The 20,875-nt window shown below is 42.4% G+C and overlaps 3 protein-coding genes across 4 annotated transcripts; 2 read left to right on the top strand and 1 right to left on the bottom strand.

Annotated features, from left to right (window-relative positions):
• The first annotated feature begins 886 nt into the window (after positions 1-886).
• Positions 887-5,588, top strand: LOC111226559 (putative P2Y purinoceptor 10). Its single transcript, XM_022751767.1, has 4 exons — positions 887-1,754; positions 3,603-3,868; positions 3,945-4,125; positions 4,357-5,588. The coding sequence occupies exons 2-4, from the start codon at positions 3,684-3,686 to the stop codon at positions 5,227-5,229; spliced, it is 1,239 nt and encodes a 412-aa protein (XP_022607488.1). The 5' UTR covers positions 887-1,754; positions 3,603-3,683; the 3' UTR covers positions 5,230-5,588.
• Positions 5,589-6,350: 762 nt separating this feature from the next.
• Positions 6,351-13,481, top strand: LOC111226562 (probable G-protein coupled receptor 174). 2 transcript variants are annotated; one of them, XM_022751769.1, is made up of 3 exons: positions 6,351-6,625; positions 9,259-9,744; positions 11,557-13,481. In XM_022751769.1, exons 2-3 carry the CDS (start codon positions 9,541-9,543, stop codon positions 12,349-12,351), a joined length of 999 nt encoding a protein of 332 aa, XP_022607490.1. In that variant the 5' UTR covers positions 6,351-6,625; positions 9,259-9,540; the 3' UTR covers positions 12,352-13,481. The 2 variants fall into 2 exon arrangements, with proteins under 2 accessions (XP_022607490.1, XP_022607491.1); XM_022751770.1 differs by lacking the exon at positions 6,351-6,625 and adding an exon at positions 6,977-7,080.
• LOC111226563 (integral membrane protein 2A-like) lies at positions 12,790-19,476 on the bottom strand. Its single transcript, XM_022751771.1, has 6 exons — positions 19,104-19,476; positions 18,486-18,623; positions 16,435-16,620; positions 16,229-16,339; positions 14,575-14,719; positions 12,790-14,196 (listed from the first exon to the last, which is right to left on the bottom strand). Exons 1-6 carry the CDS (start codon positions 19,173-19,175, stop codon positions 14,102-14,104), a joined length of 747 nt encoding a protein of 248 aa, XP_022607492.1. The 5' UTR covers positions 19,176-19,476; the 3' UTR covers positions 12,790-14,101.
• Between the last annotated feature and the right edge of the window lie 1,399 nt (positions 19,477-20,875).

Genomic DNA, 20,875 nt, shown 5'->3' with positions numbered 1-20,875 from the left:
ATGTTAGCCATTAACTCTCCAGCCACAGTAATTTACTAGGGACTGGGATATTATACAAGGTGTTTGTACAAAGTGTTTATCCATTCCTTCATAGAGCCATGCAGAGTTGGAGACTGAGGGCCTTCCTTGGGAATGTAATGGGCCTCTATACCTGCTACTTGGTATGTAGTGAAGGAGAGAAACAAAAATCTAGTAATAGTAGTCCTTCTCTGGTAGTGTGAGTGTTGTGGCCATGTGCATCCAGCAGCAGACACAGACAACAGTGGATGGACTCAGGGATTTGGGGTCAAGGGTAGCAGAGAAGAAGACAAACATACTGGTGTGGATAGAAGTCGAGCAGGAAATAAGAAAAGTGGGAGGATAGAAGTATGCAAGAGCTTGCCTTTACCCCTTGAGTGGTTCGTGTCAAGAATGTGGCCGAAATTTTGCAACAGAAGACACTTAACAGCTCACCCTTCAAATGTCTCCTTATAAGAGCAATCTGTTTGCAGAGGAAAGAGCTGCATGTTGTAGCTGGGAGTATTGGCTTGTTCTGACCTCTAGTGGCCATAAGTTGGAACAAAGACTTTTTTTTGGTTAAAAATACTAAACTAAACGCCACTGATTTTTCATTATTATGTGTTTCTTTGTGTTCAACATGTGAATGACCATTAGCTTTATATTGAAATGTGTTGAGATGAAACTTATTACAGCACAGGAAGCCTGCAAGTTTCATATAGGTCATGCAGGTGACAGGAACAGTTGGGGAATGTGTAATTTTTATGAAGGTGTGAATTTAAATCTATTAGATACTGTGAAACTAACAGGATGGATAAAACCGCTACTGCTGCTGCTGCTGCTGCTGCTGAGTGTGTGTGTGTGTGTGTGTGTGTGTGTGTGTGTTGTTTTTTTTTTGGTCTAGACACCATACACCTGAAACCATGACCATACTGGAAAAGTTTGAATGGCCTTCCCTCAATATCAGTAGCCACGGGAAAAATAAAATCCAACCCTTTTAACATTTCAGAGGACTGAAGCACAAATTAAAAATTTAAATGTCTACACACAAATCTACCGTAACAACAGCTTTAAAAAAAAAACAAAGGGAAGTATAGCACCTGATAGAGGAAGCAGATATAAACTTGCACTTTTTTTGTGTTACAATTACAAACACAGCAGTTTGCAAATTGAAACGACACAGTGGGTGCCTCAGATTCTGCCGTGTCACATATCTGCCGTCCTTTCTGTCTCCTGTTAGATTAATGTTTGTACTGGTAAGTGTTGTCATTCCGTTTTCTTACCCACACGTTGAACCCCTCTGCATGCCCAATACTGTATCTTAAGTTTTGCCTATCTGTGACGCAGCAAATGGTAGAAAATACGCACATGCGTGAGGGCAGAGCTTCCCCTTCCCCTCATCACTGTACCCTAGGCACCAAGATTCAGTCAAGCCTGAGAACAGCGACACAACACACCACTATCTGACGCAACTACACATTAAAACAGAAACCGCTTTATTGGCGGGCTTAATGCAACCTTGCTCACATGCACACACTGACAGGTTTTTTTTTGTTTTGTTTTTTGTCGTCTGCAATGTGCACCAGGAAGGTCTGCTGTTGACCCTGTTTGCCACTGCACAGCTCGAAGAGGAGAGAGTGTTTGTTCGTCAGTCTGCTGTTTACAAAGGACTGTGAAATATGTGGTCTCTGGTGGTCCCTGCTGGGTCTGACCTCTCCCCTCTATCCATGCTGGTGATGTAGAGAGAAGAATACAAGGTAATGACATATGGTTTTTGTTCAGAGAAATAACGTCTGTGAGGCAGTCACGCTGCCGTGCTTTCAAAATTTGACACGTTTCACATTTTGCTGATAACAGGAGATTTGTTATTAAAGCCTCTGTCACTTTGCATCCAATATAATATTTAAATATTACAATAAATGCTATAAAATATCTACATCTGCTAGTATGTACATATCATATGTTTCATTTTAAAGCTATTATTAAGGTCAAATTAGCAATAAAATGTAAAGTAAGTTTTGGAATGTTTGTCTCTCATGAAAATCATTATTCCATTGAATTACAGCAATATTTGAGCTGCTTTGACTGAATTTTTCTACATGGTTTGAGACTCTTTTCAAATGTGTTTTCACACTTATAAATGCTTTCACAACAGTGTTGAGAAAATGCAGGTTGCAGATTTATCTTCATCAGTTCTTACAAAACCTGACCTACCAGACAGTTACTTCCTCAAATTCAAGTTTTAGGACATGCTCTCACACAACTCTTAAATGCACAGGTGCAGTGAGTGCGTCCATTGGCTGACTGTAGCAGACTGATAGCGTCAACACCTGGTAGCAGCAAGAGTCAAAAACTGGGCAAAAATACAGTAAAGCAGCAAAAAACAATTACTGTTTCTCTTCCCTCTCTGGGGTGACAGAGGAAGGGTGTAGTGACATCTTGATGGAAGAAGGAAGGGCGGTGCTTCAGCTATAAACTGTCTCTCTTCTCCTCATTTCCTGTTGCAGTCTCTGGCCAGACAGAGTATACTTTGAAGAATCTCTGATTTATTATACTTTTTATGATTATTTTCATTAGTAAATATCCCGCACATATAAAGCGGCGCGAACGTGTTACCTGAAAAAACTAAAATCTGGGCAGATGATACTTCACTACAAGAAAATGAGTGTGTGGCAAAAAAAAAAAAAAAAAAAAAAAAATCTGAAAAATATATACAAATTATTGAAAATGAAAATTTTACTTAAGTAAAAGTAATGGCAAAAGTACTGAAACTATCAGAAGTAAAAGTATGTAATATATAATATATTGATTTTTATTACTGATGCATTAACATGTAAGGAGCATTTTAATGTTATAATTGGTTGAGGAGGAACCAAATAAATCAATAGAAGTGCATCTTATTTTACTAGCTAATGATATGTTTTGCATGTAAATATAAATATTTTTAAAATGAACTTATTACTATATTGCTATATTAACTATAGCACTTGAGTAAGTGTAATTGGTTACACACAAGCGCCATAGGGTCTCACTGTCATCAGCTTCTTGTTTTTTCTTTTCAGTTTGCTCTTTAGACTTAAGACTCTTAAGACTATTTTCATATTTAAAGTTTTTTTGTTGAATTCCTCACTTAATAAAAAATATATAAATAGAGATATAATAGAAATATAAATGTTTAAAAGTCATTAATAAAGGGGTTTTTACAACAGTCCACAGAATCTGTACTTGTAAGTGTCATAACGTTGAAGTGATTTTGTGTGTTGATCTGATTTAACCCTTTTCCTAATGAATTAAAGAGCTAAAAGTGATATACAAGTTGTTACATACAAATAAAGATTTGTTTACTTATACTGGAGGAGCATAACAAACAGCCGATGGGATTTGTCACAACCTGGCAACCCAAACATTATTATGAGTTAATGACTTATAGCTGTTTTATAAAGCATTAGAGAACGGTTAAATAACTTTTTTAAAGCCATTAGTTACAACCTATGACACATTTGTGAATGGTGCCTCATTAGAAAGTGAAACCAATAAGGGATCAGTGTTCTACATATACTATGATGTTTTTACATTACATGCCAACTGTCTTTTTTCCACTGCAGTGTTATGGGAGTGAAAAGACGAAGGACTGACAACAGGTAAGGTTTGCTGAATATGCCTCCAGTGTCTGTTTGAGCGAGGGAATGACTGCGAAAATGTCTGGGTTGTCGAGGGAGTCCCTGGTGAACTCCTCCTTACAATGTGGCTACAACAATACGGCCTGGGAACAGCGCATGGACAAGATGTACACGTACTTCTACCTGCTGCTCTTCATCCCTGGCCTGCTGCTCAACACCACTGCTCTCTATGTCCTCTGCAGACACATTAGGTAAATACACACATGCACATATAAAATGCCAAGTACATTCTGGACATGGCTAACTCCTCTGCATGTTGCTCCACAGTAAGAAGACCAAGGCAGTGATCTTCATGATAAACCTGGCAGCAGCTGACCTGGCCCACATCCTCTCTCTGCCCCTCAGGATCTATTATTACTTCACACACACCTGGCCTTTTGGACGAGGCGTCTGCTTGTTCTGCTTCTATCTCAAATTCCTCAACATGTACGCTGCCATAGTGTTCCTGGTAAGCAGGCGGTTTAGTCAAGTTAATCCTGGTGATATCCAGATGATACTTGATAAAATGACAGCTTTGCAATTCCTCTTTGAAATGTCAGCACATGATAATAGTAAGTCATTTGCATATAAGCCAGCGACTCCCTTCTTCTCAGTTCTCGGAACAGTTTTACTGACTGTGCCTCTGAATCTGGTCAAGTGATTTTCATGCCACTGTTTTGTCTGGTTCCTGTGTTTCCAGATGTGTATCAGCGTGCAGAGGTGCGTCTTTCTGCTCGACCCGTTTGCTGCTCGTCGGTGGAGGCGGCGTTATGACCTGTTGATCAGTGTTGTAGTGTGGGTGGTGGTCGGTCTGGCTTGCTCGCCATTCATTCTGATGCGGTCCAACGGTAGTGAAACCAATGCCAGCGTCAGCACACAAACACTCAATAACATGTCCTATTCTCTGGATGCCACTTCTACCCAACATCCCAACAGTTCCATCAAAGGGAGCTGTTTTAAAGATTTGCCCATGCGGCGTCTGTCTCTCTCTCTGGCAGTCACCATGATGGCCTCAGCTGAGATGTTTGGTTTCGTCATTCCTTTGGCCTGCATCAGTTACAGCTCTATCCGCATCGCTCAGTCCCTCAACCAAAAACAGACCGAGGATCAGCAAAACTCGAACGCTCGACTCAACTCCTCAGCACGCAGCCAACTCCAGTCAGTCTCCTCCAACTGTCAGACGGATAAACTTAACGAAAAGCAGACAAAGAGGGAGAAGCGGCGCGCCCTGCGGATGGTACTGAGCTGCTTGGCCCTCTTCTGGCTCTGCTTTGCCCCCTACCACCTCAACTTCTTGTTCTACCTGATGGTGTCGCAGGACATAGTGACCCACTGTCCTACCAGGCAGGCTGTGAGTCAGTTCCACCCGGTGTCTCTGTGCCTGGCGAGCCTGAGCTGCTGCCTCAACCCCCTGCTCTATTATTTTCTAACAGCTGAGTTCAGGTTGCACCTCACCAGGCGCACCTCCTCCTTCTCCTCCTCGCTACTCTCCTCCCCGATCAGCTCCCCGACCCAGCACCTACCACCTCACAGACTGTTGAGCATGGAGAGTAACTGCTCAGACAGGGAATAGCATTATTGACCAGCAAGTGTGAAAGAGGATGACCAACAGCCAGGCCTCCATGATGCATTGTGTTGAACTTGAAAACAGGCCTTACAATTTGCAGGATTTCACGTTAACTTTGACGTCAATATGAAGAGCCTCCCAGAGGACATTGCTTTAGACCACAGAGTAAAAATCAGAAAATGAAATGATGTATATGTTGCATGAGCCTGTGCACAAAATCTGTATGAATATCGTAACAGTTGCTTGATATCGGAAGTCTGCTCTAAAACCACAGTCTCAAACTTTAGATAAGCTATGTTGTAACTGTCTAAGCTGTAGGTGAATGCAAGCCACTGTATTGTAAATAAAAGCTAGTCTGTGCTTTCTGTCTCATCAGGTGCTGTGACGTTTTGTCTGTTTTGTTCATCTCAGGTTGGTTCATGATGAGGTTTCCTCTGGTTGGTAGCAAATGAAAACAGGTGCCAGTTCATTTTTGCTGTACTTCCCTTTGCAATGCAAAGTGGTGAAGACAGTTGGCTTCAGTTGGTGCAGCTCTGAAAAACCAGTAACTGCCGGGATCTGAGGTCGACTTTTAAACCCCCCCCCTCCCCCCCCCGTCCCTCTCACTTGCCCCCCCCCCGTCCCTCTCACTTGCCTCACTAACCCCACCCACCCCCCACCCCCTCACCTCCTCTTGCATCTGCAAAACCAGAGTATGAGCCAACTTTGAGGCTACCCCCCACCCCCACACAGCCCACCTTTAGAGAAACTGCCAGGTGTCTGATTCACCCCTCCAAAAATGTGCCCACTTCTTATCTTTGCTGTCACACTCACACACCAGCATTGCATCAAATTTTTTATCTGGCACTGAAAATATCATGTTTTGAAATATGTGAGAACAAGAAACCAAAAGCAGTTTCAAATACGCAAAAAAACCCCTTTTCTGTTTCTACTTTTAGTACTGATTCTAGCACTGATACATGATAGGTTGTAATGTTTTGATTTGCCTGAAAAGGACACACTAGGCAGATGATCACGGTCCACAAGGAAAGTAGTGGCGATGAGCATAATAGCAGAAGTTATGGTGTCAAATATTCTTGTAAACCACACCCCTACTCTCACAGGAAGCTCTATGTGCGCTAAAACTCTCAGTAGAGCAGAGAGACACAGAGAGAAAGCAAGACAGACGGAGACATAGAGAGAACACAGTGAGAAATAAAAACAGGAAACAACAGTGTTGCAGAAGAAGACAAAAGAAACTGTTTACGAGGGAGAGCAACAGATAAAGTGGGAAAGAGAGAGAGCGGGACAGAGAAACTAAACAGTGTTAGAGGGGGAAGAGGGAGGGGGATGGCATGTGTGTTGGCTGATGCTTCACCCTTCTGCTTTTTAATGCGATGCAGCTTCGAGTTTGAAGACAGAGGTGAGACAATGTCAATCTCATAAATTCTTTTTTAAACAAACAAACAGAGAGTGTGAGCTTTTGTGTGGAGACGCTGAATGCTTTCAGTGTGAAGTCATGCCTCATGGGGGATCTCGTATATTTCTCCAGTGTGTGGAATGTCTGTAATGTAGTGTGTGTGTGTGTGTTTGTGTATTTGTAGGCCAGTGTCATGGTGTCTGTGTGTTCCCTTTATGTGTTAATGTAAGGGCACAGTATCAGGGAGCGGGGGGGGGGGGGGGGGGGGGGGGGGGTCATGGCATGTTTTGTGTGTTGGAGCAGCACACGTGGAGGGACCTGGGTGCCCACCATCAAACTTTTGGGAGCTGACACATGAGGCCAGATGGAAAAGCTGTAACGTGCCAACAACCCACAGAGAGATGAATCATGGTGGATCATATAATGTGTTTCCATTGACAAGATCTGAGGACCCTAAGGTAGGGGAACAGCTGTTTTCTGAAACACAGAGATTTCATATACCTCTAAGTCTTCATAAACCAAATATCAACAAGACATATGACATGGCTTCTGTCACAGTACGATGGTGATTGGACATCACAGATGGGCTGGTCTCAATAGGTTGACATTGTTCATATAAGTCTGCTGTGACAAGCCACAAGGAGGAAATGAGAGTCCAACACTGATTGGTCCTCACTAAGATCATACATGAGCCTCTGACTGTACATGTGTTTCAAAAGAGAAGAGAATGACACCAGAAAAACACAGTTAGGTCAGAGGTGAATGAAGCTAAAAGGAAGACCGGGTGTCCACTGGGAGCTTTCTCTGTCTCTGTGAAGTGGAATAAAAGGCAGAGCAGAGGCAGAGGCCAGAGAGCTGAGGAAGAGTTTATATATCTTAAAGCAGAGTTGTACTGCATCCAAATCCCCTCTTCACTTATCCAAAATTCCCCTGCTTGTTAGTGACCTTGCTGGGAAAGTGGTGGAAAATTTATGGTGCTTAGGTACATTTTTGTACTTTCCGCATTTACGAAATATTGTACTTTTTACCACCATATCAAAATTACTTTTCTGATGAAGATTTCACAAGAAATATATGTTAAACTTATTTAATACAATACACTGTTAAAGACAAAACCAGTGGTTACCAACCTTTTTAGCCTGTGACCTGTTACAAAAATACTGTGGGAATACAGCTGAGGTCCCTTGTCACATGTCATATGTCTATATGTGCTAGTGGTCTCACCATAGAGTGAATTCAAACTGAAAAATCTCATTTGCCTCCATTTATCTTACTGTTCACTAGAAAAATGAAAAATTAGAGAAAAGTCAGCAAAATGAATGGAAATCTTTGTTGCACAAACTACATTTTTTTTATTCTTCCTTACCCTATTAATCTTCTCACTCCCCCTCAAATTCATCATGTCACACTTTGGAGAGGGGCCAACCTCAACATGATAAATGAAATCATCAATTCAAATTATCAAATCTTATTTGTAAAATACTGAATGTGTGGAGGATCAGAACAATGAAAACATGTGCCTCTCTTTGTTCTGCTCCATAATCAGTTAAGATCTGTTTAGACAAAATCGGATTAAATACTCAAAGTATCAAAAGTAGGATCAATCTTCGTAGCTCACATTGTGTATTCTTCATATGGGTTGTAGCAAAAATAAGGTAAACCAGCATCCATCTGCTATACAGCTGTGGTGGGTGTATCACACCTACAAGCTGGAAGTTCAGTTCTCGACATCACTGTGCATTTCCATTTGAAGTCGAGCTGATCAGAGCTTACACTTACCTAAAAGATCTATATGTTCTTAAATTAGTTTCGTTATGTGCTGTTCGATGTGTTAAGAACGCATGTGTCAGTTAACCACAAAAGTTGTTGTTCCTCATATCTAAGCAGACTTAGTGAAGGCAGGTTACTTTTGGTCTGACCTGTTAACCCTACACCCTGTCTGACTTGTAAACCACGCAAGTTTCACTGATGCCTCGCTCCAAGGCGTTTCACACTGGCTTATTGTAGGCCACCCTACAGGTGGAGATGCTGCACAATGAACAGTACGTGGGAGACTGAAGCATCAACTTCTCTGTGGGTTTGCATATTTACTGTAAATGCCACTGCAGTGAGCTGCTATCTTACACAAATGGATTTTTGATGATATGCAGCGGTAAACACCTGTGCAACAAGCTGGGCCCATGGAAAGTAGTAGTTCAGAAGCTGAAAAGTGTCAGTGTGTTTGCATGTGCGTGCGTGTGTGTGTGTGTGTGTGTGTGTGTGTGTGCGTCCTATTTATAAAGGCTCTTCCTCAGTACTTGATAGCTACCGTGTAACATGCAAAACGTGCTGCCATCAAAAGTTGATTTACTGTGACACAATTATCATCCTGTTTTCTATCCCAGCATGCACTTGGTGAAATACAGGACAAGGGGGCAGTTTGTCACAGTTCAGAGTAACTGAGAATTTCCGATTCATCTAACACTCTTCTTTTTGGACTGTGGGAGGAAACCCACACACACACAGGTCCTCTTGATGTGAGGTGACAGAGAGACAGACAGGCCCTTTTTGATTCCTGCTTTGTGGCTTTTGGACACAATTTTACACATCCTACTAGAAATGTTCTTAATTTGACCAACTTTTCTCTCCTCTACCAGGATGCCGTATTCTTGGGATTGATCGTGACCTGAAACAGTTTCTCAGCACTTGACACAACTTCAGCTTCACTAAAAGTCATTACTTCTCTCTCTGGGATGCTGCAGAGACCAGGACTGTAGTGGCACAGGTCACAGCCTGAACTCCTCCTCACCATAATGGACAGCATGGATTCTCAAACAAACCCATCACCAGACGATAAGCAGCTTCCCTGATACAAGCTTCCTGTTTATTCACAAGGCAGCTTGTCTTAACACTTAAGAGTAGACAGCTCTTGGCTTAAGATGAACTCTGTGAACCAAAGCTGTAGAAACAGTGAAGATCTGCGAACGTACCAACACCATGTGTATGCAGTGGTGTACAGCGTGATCTTAGCACCTGGTCTGCTGGGTAATGTGTTGGCGCTCTGGGTGTTCAGGGTCTATGTCAGAGAAACCAAGAAGGCGGTGGTGTTCATGATGAACCTGGCTGTGGCCGACCTGCTGCAGGTAAAACTCCCTCCGTGTCTTTTCTAATTCAGATTTTATAGTTTCATTACATTTTTTTTTATTCATATAATTACTCACATACAGTTGTGTGCAAAGGTTTGAAGTGATAAGGAGTAAATACAAACCCTGCAGCAAACAGCCATCAAATATTTGCCTCTCTTCAAATGTTAATGCAACTGTCACTTTATATTTCATCAGCTGAAAAAAAACTGACATGAAAACGTTTGTGCACCAAAATATTGGGAATTTAATTAGCTCATTAGGACTTGTCAGTCAATAATTGTCATTATGTCATTGTCACTACATTATCTGACTCAAATCTTGTGGTCAGCTACCACTAACCTACTAGACCACTGACTGAGGATCTGATCGAGAAGCTAGATTCACAGGCTAGAAAAAGATGTGCTTCCAGCTTCTAATATCCACTGTACAAAATGTCACTAAGAAATGCCAGTTAAGGGGAACTATTGAAGTTGAGATAAGATCATGAAGATCAAGAAAACTGCACATCTGCTGGGTAGGAAGGCAAAGCAAACCCCCCCCACATGACTGCAGAAGCGCTGCAGGAAGGTTTAGCCACAGCAATGACGCACAGACATGGGTCTACATGGAGGAGTCATTGGACGGAAATCTTACCTTAGACCTCAGTACAAAACATCTGAGGTCCACCCAAACCTTTGCAAAAAACTGTAGTTATATCTGTCTCTGTCTGTTTGTCTCATCTCATCTACCCTAATTCAGCTAGAAACAAGTCATGATGATTTTATTACTGATTAATCTATTATTTATATTTTCCAAATAACCCTTTAACTGGTGACACAGCTACGTAATAAGCATTAATGAACATAAACACGCTACACCATTGTTTTAAAGATATATGGACATTTCTAAGTGTTTAGTAACGTATATGTCGACAATTATAAATTCCCCAATGAAGCATCCATAACTGTTGTATAAGTAGTTAATGAATAACTGATTAAACAGAACATAATTTAATGATATATAAACAAACACATGAACACATGTTTACATTATGTAATAAAACATCTATCAGCTAATAGACAAAAGTTGACAGAGAGAAACTCCTAACTCAAGGTGCACTTACTAGATTTCTTGCAGAGCTGTCAGCCACTGGCCTGGAGTTTTTATTGATTGAAAAACATGAATATGCATACTTCACTAATACATATAATTAATAGCTATAATAAACAAAGGAGTCATCTTTCACATTAATATAAAATATTGTATTAGATGACAGCTGTGTACTTATTTATACACTGGCCAGGATAAACACTTCAAAATGTCTTTCTATAACCTTACAACAGATGCTAAGTGTGTTATAGTATGTTATAAACCATTTATTGATTGTGCATATTCTGATTATAAATGACAAATAGAGTGATCAAAACAAAATGTTATCATTTCACCTATGTAATGGAAAATGTCTGACGAGTTTGGGGGAGTTGTGGGTGACAGGGTTATCTAACAATGAAACAAAACAAAAACAAAATTACTCACTGCTGAGAGACTGAGCAAAAATGCCTCACAAAGTTCAGTCAAAGCTGATATTAGCTACTCAGGTCATCGACCACATGATTTGACTAAAGCGGACTTCAAACAACGTGAACTATTCCTTTAAACAATTAATTGATTATCAAAATTGTTGATTAATCTTTTTTGTTGCTGCCAGATTGCCTGACTAAATGTTTCAGGAAAAGCAGACGTGCTGAATTACACAGTAGGAGCAGATGATCTAAAGATAACAGGCTTTTCTTCTTCTACAGCCATGCTGACACTCTCTGCTCTCCTCAGGTCCTCTCTCTGCCCCTGCGGATCTACTATTACCTGAACAACACCTGGCCCTTTGGTCATCCTCTGTGCATGATCTGCTTCTATCTCAAGTATGTCAACATGTACGCATCCATCTTCTTCCTGGTGTGTGTCAGCGTGCGTCGCTGTGAGCTCATCATGCGTCCGCTGAGGTACAACTCGTCCAAGCGAAAAGGGGACATGCTTATCTGTGCCAGTGGCTGGATGCTGGTCTGCCTGGCCTGTCTGCCGTTCCCTCTGCTGAGGAACCCCAAATCTGAACAAAACAATGGTGAACATGTGTGTTTCTCAGAGCTGCCCATGAGGAATATCAGTACTCCAGGGGCCTGGGCCCTCCTCATCATAGCGGAGCTGGTGGGCTTCATCATCCCCCTCATCCTGGTGTTAGCCTGCTCCTGTCTAACTGCTGGGAGCCTTCGGGACCCGACAGCGGGGGCAATTCATGACCGAGGGGAGAAGCGGAGGGCGTTCCGGATGGTACTAAGCTGCGCCGTGGTCTTCTTACTGTGCTTTGCTCCTTACCATATCACCATGCCCCTGGACTTCTTGGTCAAAGCCAACGCTGTGAGCAGCTGTTCCCTCAGGGACCTGATTCTGCGATGCCACCCCGTCACGCTCTGTCTGGCCAGTCTGAACTGCAGCCTGGACCCGCTCATGTACTATTTCACAACTGATGAATTCTGGAGGCGACTGAGCAAGCCAGAGATACCAGAGAGCATGACTTTCAGCAGGCGTCTGTCTTGCATAACTGGAGGAGAGCGGGCAGAGGATGAGTAGACTACAGTCTAATCTCTTGTTGAAGGAGCGACTATTTTATCTCAACCACTAAACCCACAGATAATTTCTATGCATTCCTAAAAACTACAGAAATATAATTTACGTGCAAACCAGTATGTAAAAAATATGTTTCAACAGAGGATGATTTTTTTGTATTTATTTTTTTAAAATAAAAATGTGTCTGTTCTAAATTTGTACTGGCCTGGTGAAGAGTGAGCAGTTCCTGTTATGAAGCATGGACATGCCACAAGTGCCAACATCTCTAATGAGCATGGGGAAATACCACATACAGGAAAAGTCCCCTTGTCTGCTACATTTGAGGTCTAGATCCAGTTTTATGATAGGCTAGCAGCTTGCAGAGTTGGATAAAAGGGTGATTTCTGGCCTTCTAAAGTGCTGCTTTCGTTGGTGCTTTAATAAAAACCAATTGTCAAGATATTCAGTAGGTAAAGAAATGCAACTTTATTCAACAACAAAGTTAAGTTCAGTTCAGTAGCTGCACACAACATTGTTTTTTTTATCTAATCTTCTGATATTCAGTTAAAAAGCTGAGACAGAAACACATTTGTACAAGCACACTTCCTGTCTGATTGTCTCTCTGTGCAGACATTGCGTGGGAAACTTTTGAAAATGACTTTATTTAGCAAAAGGCCATTTTTTTCTTCTGACTTTTAAAACCAAATAAAAGAATTATGCAGATACTTTGTTCCTGTCACAATTTTAATATATGTTGTTGTTCAAAAAGAACTTACAGGAACTTATTTCTTATGGTCTCAGTAAAGGTAATTCCATGTGATGGGACTACAAATTTATAAATAAGAATTCAAAAACAAGAGTCAAATTTGGTGAAATTTCCCTTTAGCTCATACATTCCTTCAGCTCATCAACCATCCTTCAAGTTTATTATCACAAATGAGGTTTCAACACAAACACATACACTGGTTGTATAGGGTGCTGGGCTGTTCACCATCAGGTTTACATGGAATCATCACACACCAGGACAGCAGAGGCCTCTGGGAGCAGCGGGGCACTCTGGGAAATATCTACAGAGTGGTGACTGAGAGACTGGGCTTGTGCATCTCTGGTACCATCCATTCAAAAAAAAAAAAACAAAACAAAACAACGACCAACATAATACAGGTGCACTGTAACTGTACAGTACCACAACTCTCCAGGGTGACTAATGCTATAAAACACTGTAACATCAAGGCTGCTCTATAAACCCCATTAAGAGTGGGAACAGTAGGCTGACACACAGACAGGTCTGATATGAATGACTTCTCAGTATCACGAGGATATTCAGTAAAATGACTAGCAACTCTTATCTGGAGGAGACCAGATGTTGTAACACAGTAACGATAAGATTAGTCTGCAGGGAGCAACAGAACAAAAACCAACAGAACAAATGAAACTTAATTATACCCTTAGTTAGCAGGTTGACGCTGGTTATCGGTACAAGACTAGCTAGTATATAATTGAGCAAGGGAGCTATGAGCTACTTATACAGGTTCAGGGGAATACAGCAGGGGAGGGGGGCTAGGCTATAACGCTGGAACTTAAATTCACTTATCACTGGGGTTAAAGCAAGGGAGGCAAAAACTGGGGTTAGGGTTTTATACAAAAGTAACTTTCTGCTGAAAGTTGTTCTCTCCAGCACCCACTCCCATCAACTCTGTCACTCTCTCTCACTCTGGCTCCCTTCATTACTCTCTCTCTCTCTCTCTCTCAGACCTACGCTCATGCTTTCCCATCAAGCCTTGCAGATCCGGGTCTCAGTCACAAACTTGTTCTCAAAGTGGCGGATGGTGAAACACTCGTCCGCAGAGCGCTTGTGGATGCCTCCACCTGACAGACGCAGAGATACACAAACATTAGTCGACATGTTTGAGACATTTTCAACACCTTTTCAAGTTGAACTGAAATTTATGTTTATTTTTGCTAGGAAGGAGGTACGTGTTTGTGTTTTAATTATCAAAGAGAAGAAATTCAGTATTGGTAATATGGTAAAATGTGTATTAAACAAGCCCAGAGCCTGTCCTTGTTAGTCATATTTGTAGTGCCAGTATGATTGTAATACTCCCTCTCTTACTCAACAGACTGTCATTGCATGCCTATCTCACGTGCTGTAATTCAAATCATGGTGGAGGGGGACATTAACAAGTGAAACCAGATGCACATGCGTGACAAAATGTCATGAGATTTGGTTATGCACTACATCGATACCTGGCAGACTGGCACGACGTTGCATTCTGTACGTTTCCTTTCCATCACACAGCCGGCGGATGTAGAAGCCCAGAGGTTTGATGTCATCAATGCGCTCTGTCACCACCAAATCCTCGTGCACCAGGTAGCTGCGGTAAGAGCCGGACTGGGACAAAGAGGACGGATCGTGAAGGACTTATAATACATTATAATACATGTTTACTTTAATAAGTTCCTCAACAGAAAAGCAGCTCAGTGGACACAACAGCAAACAAGAATGAAAACTCAGGGTGGGAAGGATGAGTCATACCCAAACTTCCGCATTTTGTGAAATGCTTTCACACTACATACTCACATTTGATAACTGGACCACCACATACCAAATGCCAAATGTTTTACAACATGACATTGTGGACACCTCAGTGAAAATAATTTTTTGAAATTTAATGAAACATTTGCTACTCTCATTAAAACTCAAAACACCAAACGCTATTGTTGGTCACTCCACCACCATGTGGTTCTCCTTTGTGTTGTTTAGCAACCTCTTAACGTTATACTTAGCACCATCATCACATCAAAATTTAGCTCATGACCAAACAATGTACCTAACGTATCACAGTGTCAGCTGCAGTTTGTGTGTAGTGCTAATTAGCAAAGGTTAGCATGCTAACACGCTAACCTAATGGTGATTGTGAACAGGGTAAACATTACATCTGCTAAACATTGGCATGTAGTAGAAAAAGAGTAAGGTTTCTGGCACAACTTCACTAACTTCCAAGGTGCATGGAGAACGGAAAAAGCAGCAACACTTGCTGTAAACACAAGAACTTTATTAGACCGACGTGTTTCGGCTTGTAGCCTTCATCAGGGTCGCAACAAAACTTACTTACTTACTTGTGAAATGTTTTGTGATGACCCTGATGAAGGCCACAAGCCAAAACATGACGGTCTAATAAAGTTCTTGTGTTTACTGCAAACATTGGCATGTTAACATGCTGACTTTAGCTCTGTGTACCACTATGCCTAGATAAACCCTCACAGAGCTGCAGCTGCTAGCAGGGCTGTAGACTTTAATGCCATGCCCAAATTCCCTACTACATACTGATTCTAAGCTGGTGTGAGTATGTTGTGTGTTCACACTAGAGAAGTGACAAAATAACATATACTCAAAGTATACAGTATGCAGTATAAATATGGGTGATTTTTTTTGAGTGTGCTGTTGCACACATTATTCTCCAACGATGTAATAATCAAAGGGACCGGAAGACTTACTCAAAACTGGAAAAAAATTAATTGTGGGTGATGGTGAATAACAAAGCTTTCCAAAGTGGCTATTTGATTCACATCCTACATCACGCATATTTGATCATTTCCTGTTAGTATAACATGTTGTACTGTATGTGTTATATGTAGTATGGACCTGAGACACAGCTTTAGTCTCCAATATTCTACTGATACCCTTTTCATATCTAAAGACAATGAAAGGGAATTACACAGGATTCAATCTCTAGAAGTATTACCAATCCCTGGATTTCCCCAGGTAATATGTAGTCCTCAGCATTAGTGAGAGTACAGTGTGACTATAGTTCTTCTAATATCATCCAAGCTAACTACTTCTCTTACATTGGCAGCTGCATCCTCAGATCCCGGTAGCACCCTGAAGATCACTACTCACCATCAGCTGTGAGAAGAGGTCAATGAGGTCCTGAGGGGGCAGGACCACCGAGGTGTTCAGAGGAATCACAAAGCAGGTTCTCAGAGTCAGGTCCAGATATGCCGTCAGCTTCTACTTAACAAACACGCACAGTAATCAGGAATTAACAGGAATATCTACAGCATTGTGGGTGAGGTATTCAGTGTGTGACTTTTCCTTATGCTCACCCTGTTGAAGTCATGGAGGATGTAAGCAGGGTCTCCAGGTCTGAAGCGGGGAGGGGGGACGCTGATGACGGCCATGCTGTCAGAGATTTCCACCTCCTCCTCCACCCGCGGCAGGTAGTACGGCTGGCTCTCTCCTCCAGCTCCGGGTGACACGTCATTGAACTGCATGGCTCCGTGATACAGCCTCTGAAGGAGACGCGCCAGAGTGAGAGCAAATTACATCACTTTGATAAACATAAAGACAGATCAAATTCAAAGCCTTAATTTGTCATCAAATGTGTTTATTTACTTCTTTTAAAGCCCCTATGTTCTTCACTTTATCCACTTTTATTTCAACCTTCGGAAAATCAGCACCAACCCTTTCTATAGACACACGCTTTGAGGTTGCATGTGGTCATGTGTACATGGGGAGCGAAAAAAAACATCTGCCACCAACATACCTTGTTATTGTTAAACCGACTTAAAGTCGGTCTCTGACTCTGCAACCTCAAATGCCAAAATCTATGCAGCCAGTGGTTTCTCTGCAGTGCGTCTACCTGTTTGCTCAGTCACTGTCTCAGGTTTTACAAACAGCACCAGCTTTTTCACAGAAATAAATCTGGAGCAGCATCTCTGCAGCGGCTTGTGGCTGCCAGGGGGAGCCAAAGCACGTGATGGGTTTCAGTGGGGGCCAGTTGAGTTCTTTAAGACTCTCAAACATGACACACGACATAAACAGGACTAAAGGGGGGCGTCGTGTAGCGAAGTGGTCTAAGCAGGCGCCCCATATGTAGAGGCTACAGTCCTCGCTGCAGTCGGCCCCGGTTCCCCCTGTCTCTGCCTCCCCATTTCCTGTCTCTCTCTCTACTGCACTATCAATAAAGGCATAAAAAAGCCCAAAAAAATGTAGGACAAAAGACAGGACTAAAGGAGCAGTGCTAATGAAGCTTAAAGCTGCAAGAAATGATTTTCACCCACTAGAGGACAGAAAACAGACTCAGTATTGAATCTAGTTGTAATGTGTTATAATGTGATCTTTTGGGTACTGTGTATATTTCTGCAAGCATGCAATTAATATATAGTTTTATGAGATAAAAATCTTTGTGTTACTAAAATGTTATAGTTTAGATGTGAGGAAACAACTGATATGAGGTAAATAACCAAAATGTTTCTTATAAGAACTTGTTGCTTTAACAAGAGGAAGAAGAATGTTTAGTATTTAATATCAGAATATGTGTATAACACGAATCTCCTAAACAAAGCTGAATTCCATTTGAGCTAAGAGGTGTTTATGCATTGTATGAATACTTTAATAAAGATGTTTTAGGCTTTGACTCATTTGCATGAGAGGAAAAACCCCAATGGGCACACAGAGAAGCTACAGTGAATGCGAGACCCTCCCACTGACAACACAGCAAAATTCAAATAGGTGAAGTCTGCACTTTCTATGAAGACGAAAGCATGCAAGAGTCAGCAATCTTTGTTTCCTACCAAAGCAAGAGTGTCTCGTCAGCAGTCATGTACAGCCTTAATAATTCTGCCCAAACTTAAATAACATTTCCCCTCCTCTCTCCGCCTGCATGTCTCTGGTCATAGTGACATTTTTGAAAGATTGTATTCCAGCATTCTGTCTTTGTTAGACAGTGTAGAAAGAGACAGAAAACACAGGTCAAGTGAAAGAGGTATGACATGCAAAAAAGGTCCACAGCTGGAATCGAACCCATAGTGTTACAGCTACTGTACATGACGTGTATCTTAACCACTAGGACACTCAAAACTGCTGTAATTCATTAAATGGTTCAATCTGGTATATACATCCCATGATTGTCCACCTTGGTGTATTCTGTATTTTGTAATGTTAATATAGCAAATTTAAACTAATGTGCAGCCTGGACGGAGGATTTCTAATTGTGTAGCCAGGATATTGAGTCATATCACAATCAAATGTGAAGGTGGCTGTTTGACAAAGTGTCAGATAGGACACAACTATTACATTTCTTCAACATAGCCTCATAATAATGGGAAGACTAATATCACCTGTAATAAAACACAAGCTAACACACACAACAAACCTTTGGGGTGAAATATCGATAGAGACATGCTCCCCCCACTATGAGCCCGCTGAGGATGAAGGCGATGCCCAGCAGGGTGAGCAGACAGCGACCTGTGGAGCCCTCGTTGCCTGCTGGAGCAGAGGCCAGCTCAGGATCCTACACACACACACACAAACACACACACACAAACACACACACACACACACACACACACACACACACACACACACACACACACACAGATGCACACAATACTGTCAGCAATTCAACAGTTAATAATTATACTATTATATGCACTGAATGTCAACAATCAACCTATACAGCTCTTTGACTCAGGAATCCTATAATCCCATTCAATCTTTGGCCTCTGCAGGACAGCTGTTCAGGAGATGGGCGGTCCAACTTGTGTGCTGCATCAGGTGCAACATGATCCTCTGTGCATTATGCGAAAAACACTGCAACCCACTGAATATTCTATCTGCAATATACATGAGCACGCATAAAGCCTCTATGCAAATGTACATGGAGAAAGTCCACGCTCAGAGCTAACGGTCTGCGGCCGGTGCAGGCCTGCTATAGGGGAGGCTAAAAAACGCACACCGGGCTCAGACACCGCACTGCAACCCGCTAGCTCACCTTCACAGCGGCCGGCACATCTTTGCCCAGCGCCTTCTGCGCCAGAGCCGAGTTAAAAGCGATCTTCACCATGGCGGTGCGGAGACGTCAGCTCGGGTTTGTTGTGCAAACAGAAAAGTGGAGAGTGTCGGCGCAAAGCGAGCTCCGTTTATCCTCAGCTGCTCCGCGATGTGACGCACTTTGCAACCTCGGCTTTATCTAGCGCTTCCGGTGGCTGGAGGGGATTAAGATCACATCCGAAACAGAAGCTGGAGAATCTACTTCAAACTCCGGCTACATAACATAGAAAAACCGCTCACGCTTGGCTTGATTTTAACGACTGTTATTGCTGGTTTGACAGTGACCACGGAAACCATTTATTGGCTCATTTACTCTATCCTCTCCTGAGAGATGATTTGTGTATATTTGGCGCCATCTAGTGGCCGCCGATGGGAACTCTCCACATTTCCCTCTGATGAAAACGCTTCCTGTTGAACTTTGGCACTTTGAGTGAAAACTGTGTTCATGTAATTGCTCTTTTCTGTACAGTACATGACATAAACATGACTCAATCTTGCACTGACTGCACTGTAATGTAATGAAAATAATATTATGAGTATATAATGTAGCCTATTCATCTCTGTGAATATTCCACTCTGTGAACTGACCGTAAATAAATTCCCTCCTACATGCTGGGTACTACCTGCCAGTGTGTCTGCCCACTCACACTGACACACACAGTACACGGCCTTCACTGCACTGTGTGGAAACACAGGCCAGTGCCAAGGCTATACAGTACGTCTGACACATATCCTCAGTCCTCTCGCTCTCTCTCTCTGGTCTGCGGTGGTCCTCTGCTTCCTCTGCTTTCGCTCTCCTGACTCAGGGTTGTTCATAAGAGTAAATAAACACTTACTGCTGCACCAGCGCTCTAATTCCACGCAACTCTGTGGCATCTCTCCAGCCCTCTGCACTGCAACTGTACCATATGCATCTCCCACTCTCACAAACACACACATAAGTACACACACACTCTGCCAGGCTATGATATTTCCTCTGTTAAACAGACAGATTGGACCGGTAATCACCACTGAAAGGTACATAAACAGAGCAGCTGATTTCTGTACCTAACTCCCCCTCCTAACCTCCCCCCAACACTGACTCTCCCCGAAAACCCTAAGTGGTCCTGAAGGCTTGTTTATGGGCTCGTCTTACGCTGCGTTTGATCTGAGAGCTTGCCCACACATGCATGCGTGGACACACACGCACACACGCTGCAAGAGAGAGGGAGAGCCAGCATTAGCAGTAATAGCTGAGATGATAAACAAAAGACTTAGATTTAATCCTGAGGGCTTCTCAGCATCACACACAACAGAGGAAGAGGAAAAAGCAGGGGAGGGAGTGAGGAGGCGACCACACTCTGAGGGAAACAAGGGAAGTTTGGGGGAAGAAGCGTGGAGGCAGGTGGGGGTGAAATGGAGTGATTCAGGGGGAGAGTAAAGTGATGACTGGGAAAAACACAGAGTGGGAGTTACAGGGAGAGGCAGAGCAATCTGCAGTGTCTGATGCTTGAGTGAGTTTTCCGAGGAGCTGATTAACGGCGGATTAAACTCGCCGTCCATCCAGTTTACATCTCAAACTTTCTAACACGCCTGCTAGGTAGAATGTCTGAGCCTCTCAGACTGAAAAGAGAAAAACATACACAAATGGACACCCATGTTATTGTGCACAGGCACACAGAGGCAGTGGGCGTCATAATGGTGGATGGCAGGCGTGCATGATGGAGTTTGAAT

This window comes from Seriola dumerili, unplaced genomic scaffold (assembly GCF_002260705.1).
Source record: "Seriola dumerili isolate Sdu_G_001 unplaced genomic scaffold, Sdu_1.0 BDQW01000161.1, whole genome shotgun sequence".
Taxonomy (NCBI): domain Eukaryota; kingdom Metazoa; phylum Chordata; class Actinopteri; order Carangiformes; family Carangidae; genus Seriola; species Seriola dumerili.
The sequence above is the reverse complement of the archived record's forward strand: the minus strand, read 5'-3'. Positions and strand labels throughout refer to the sequence as shown.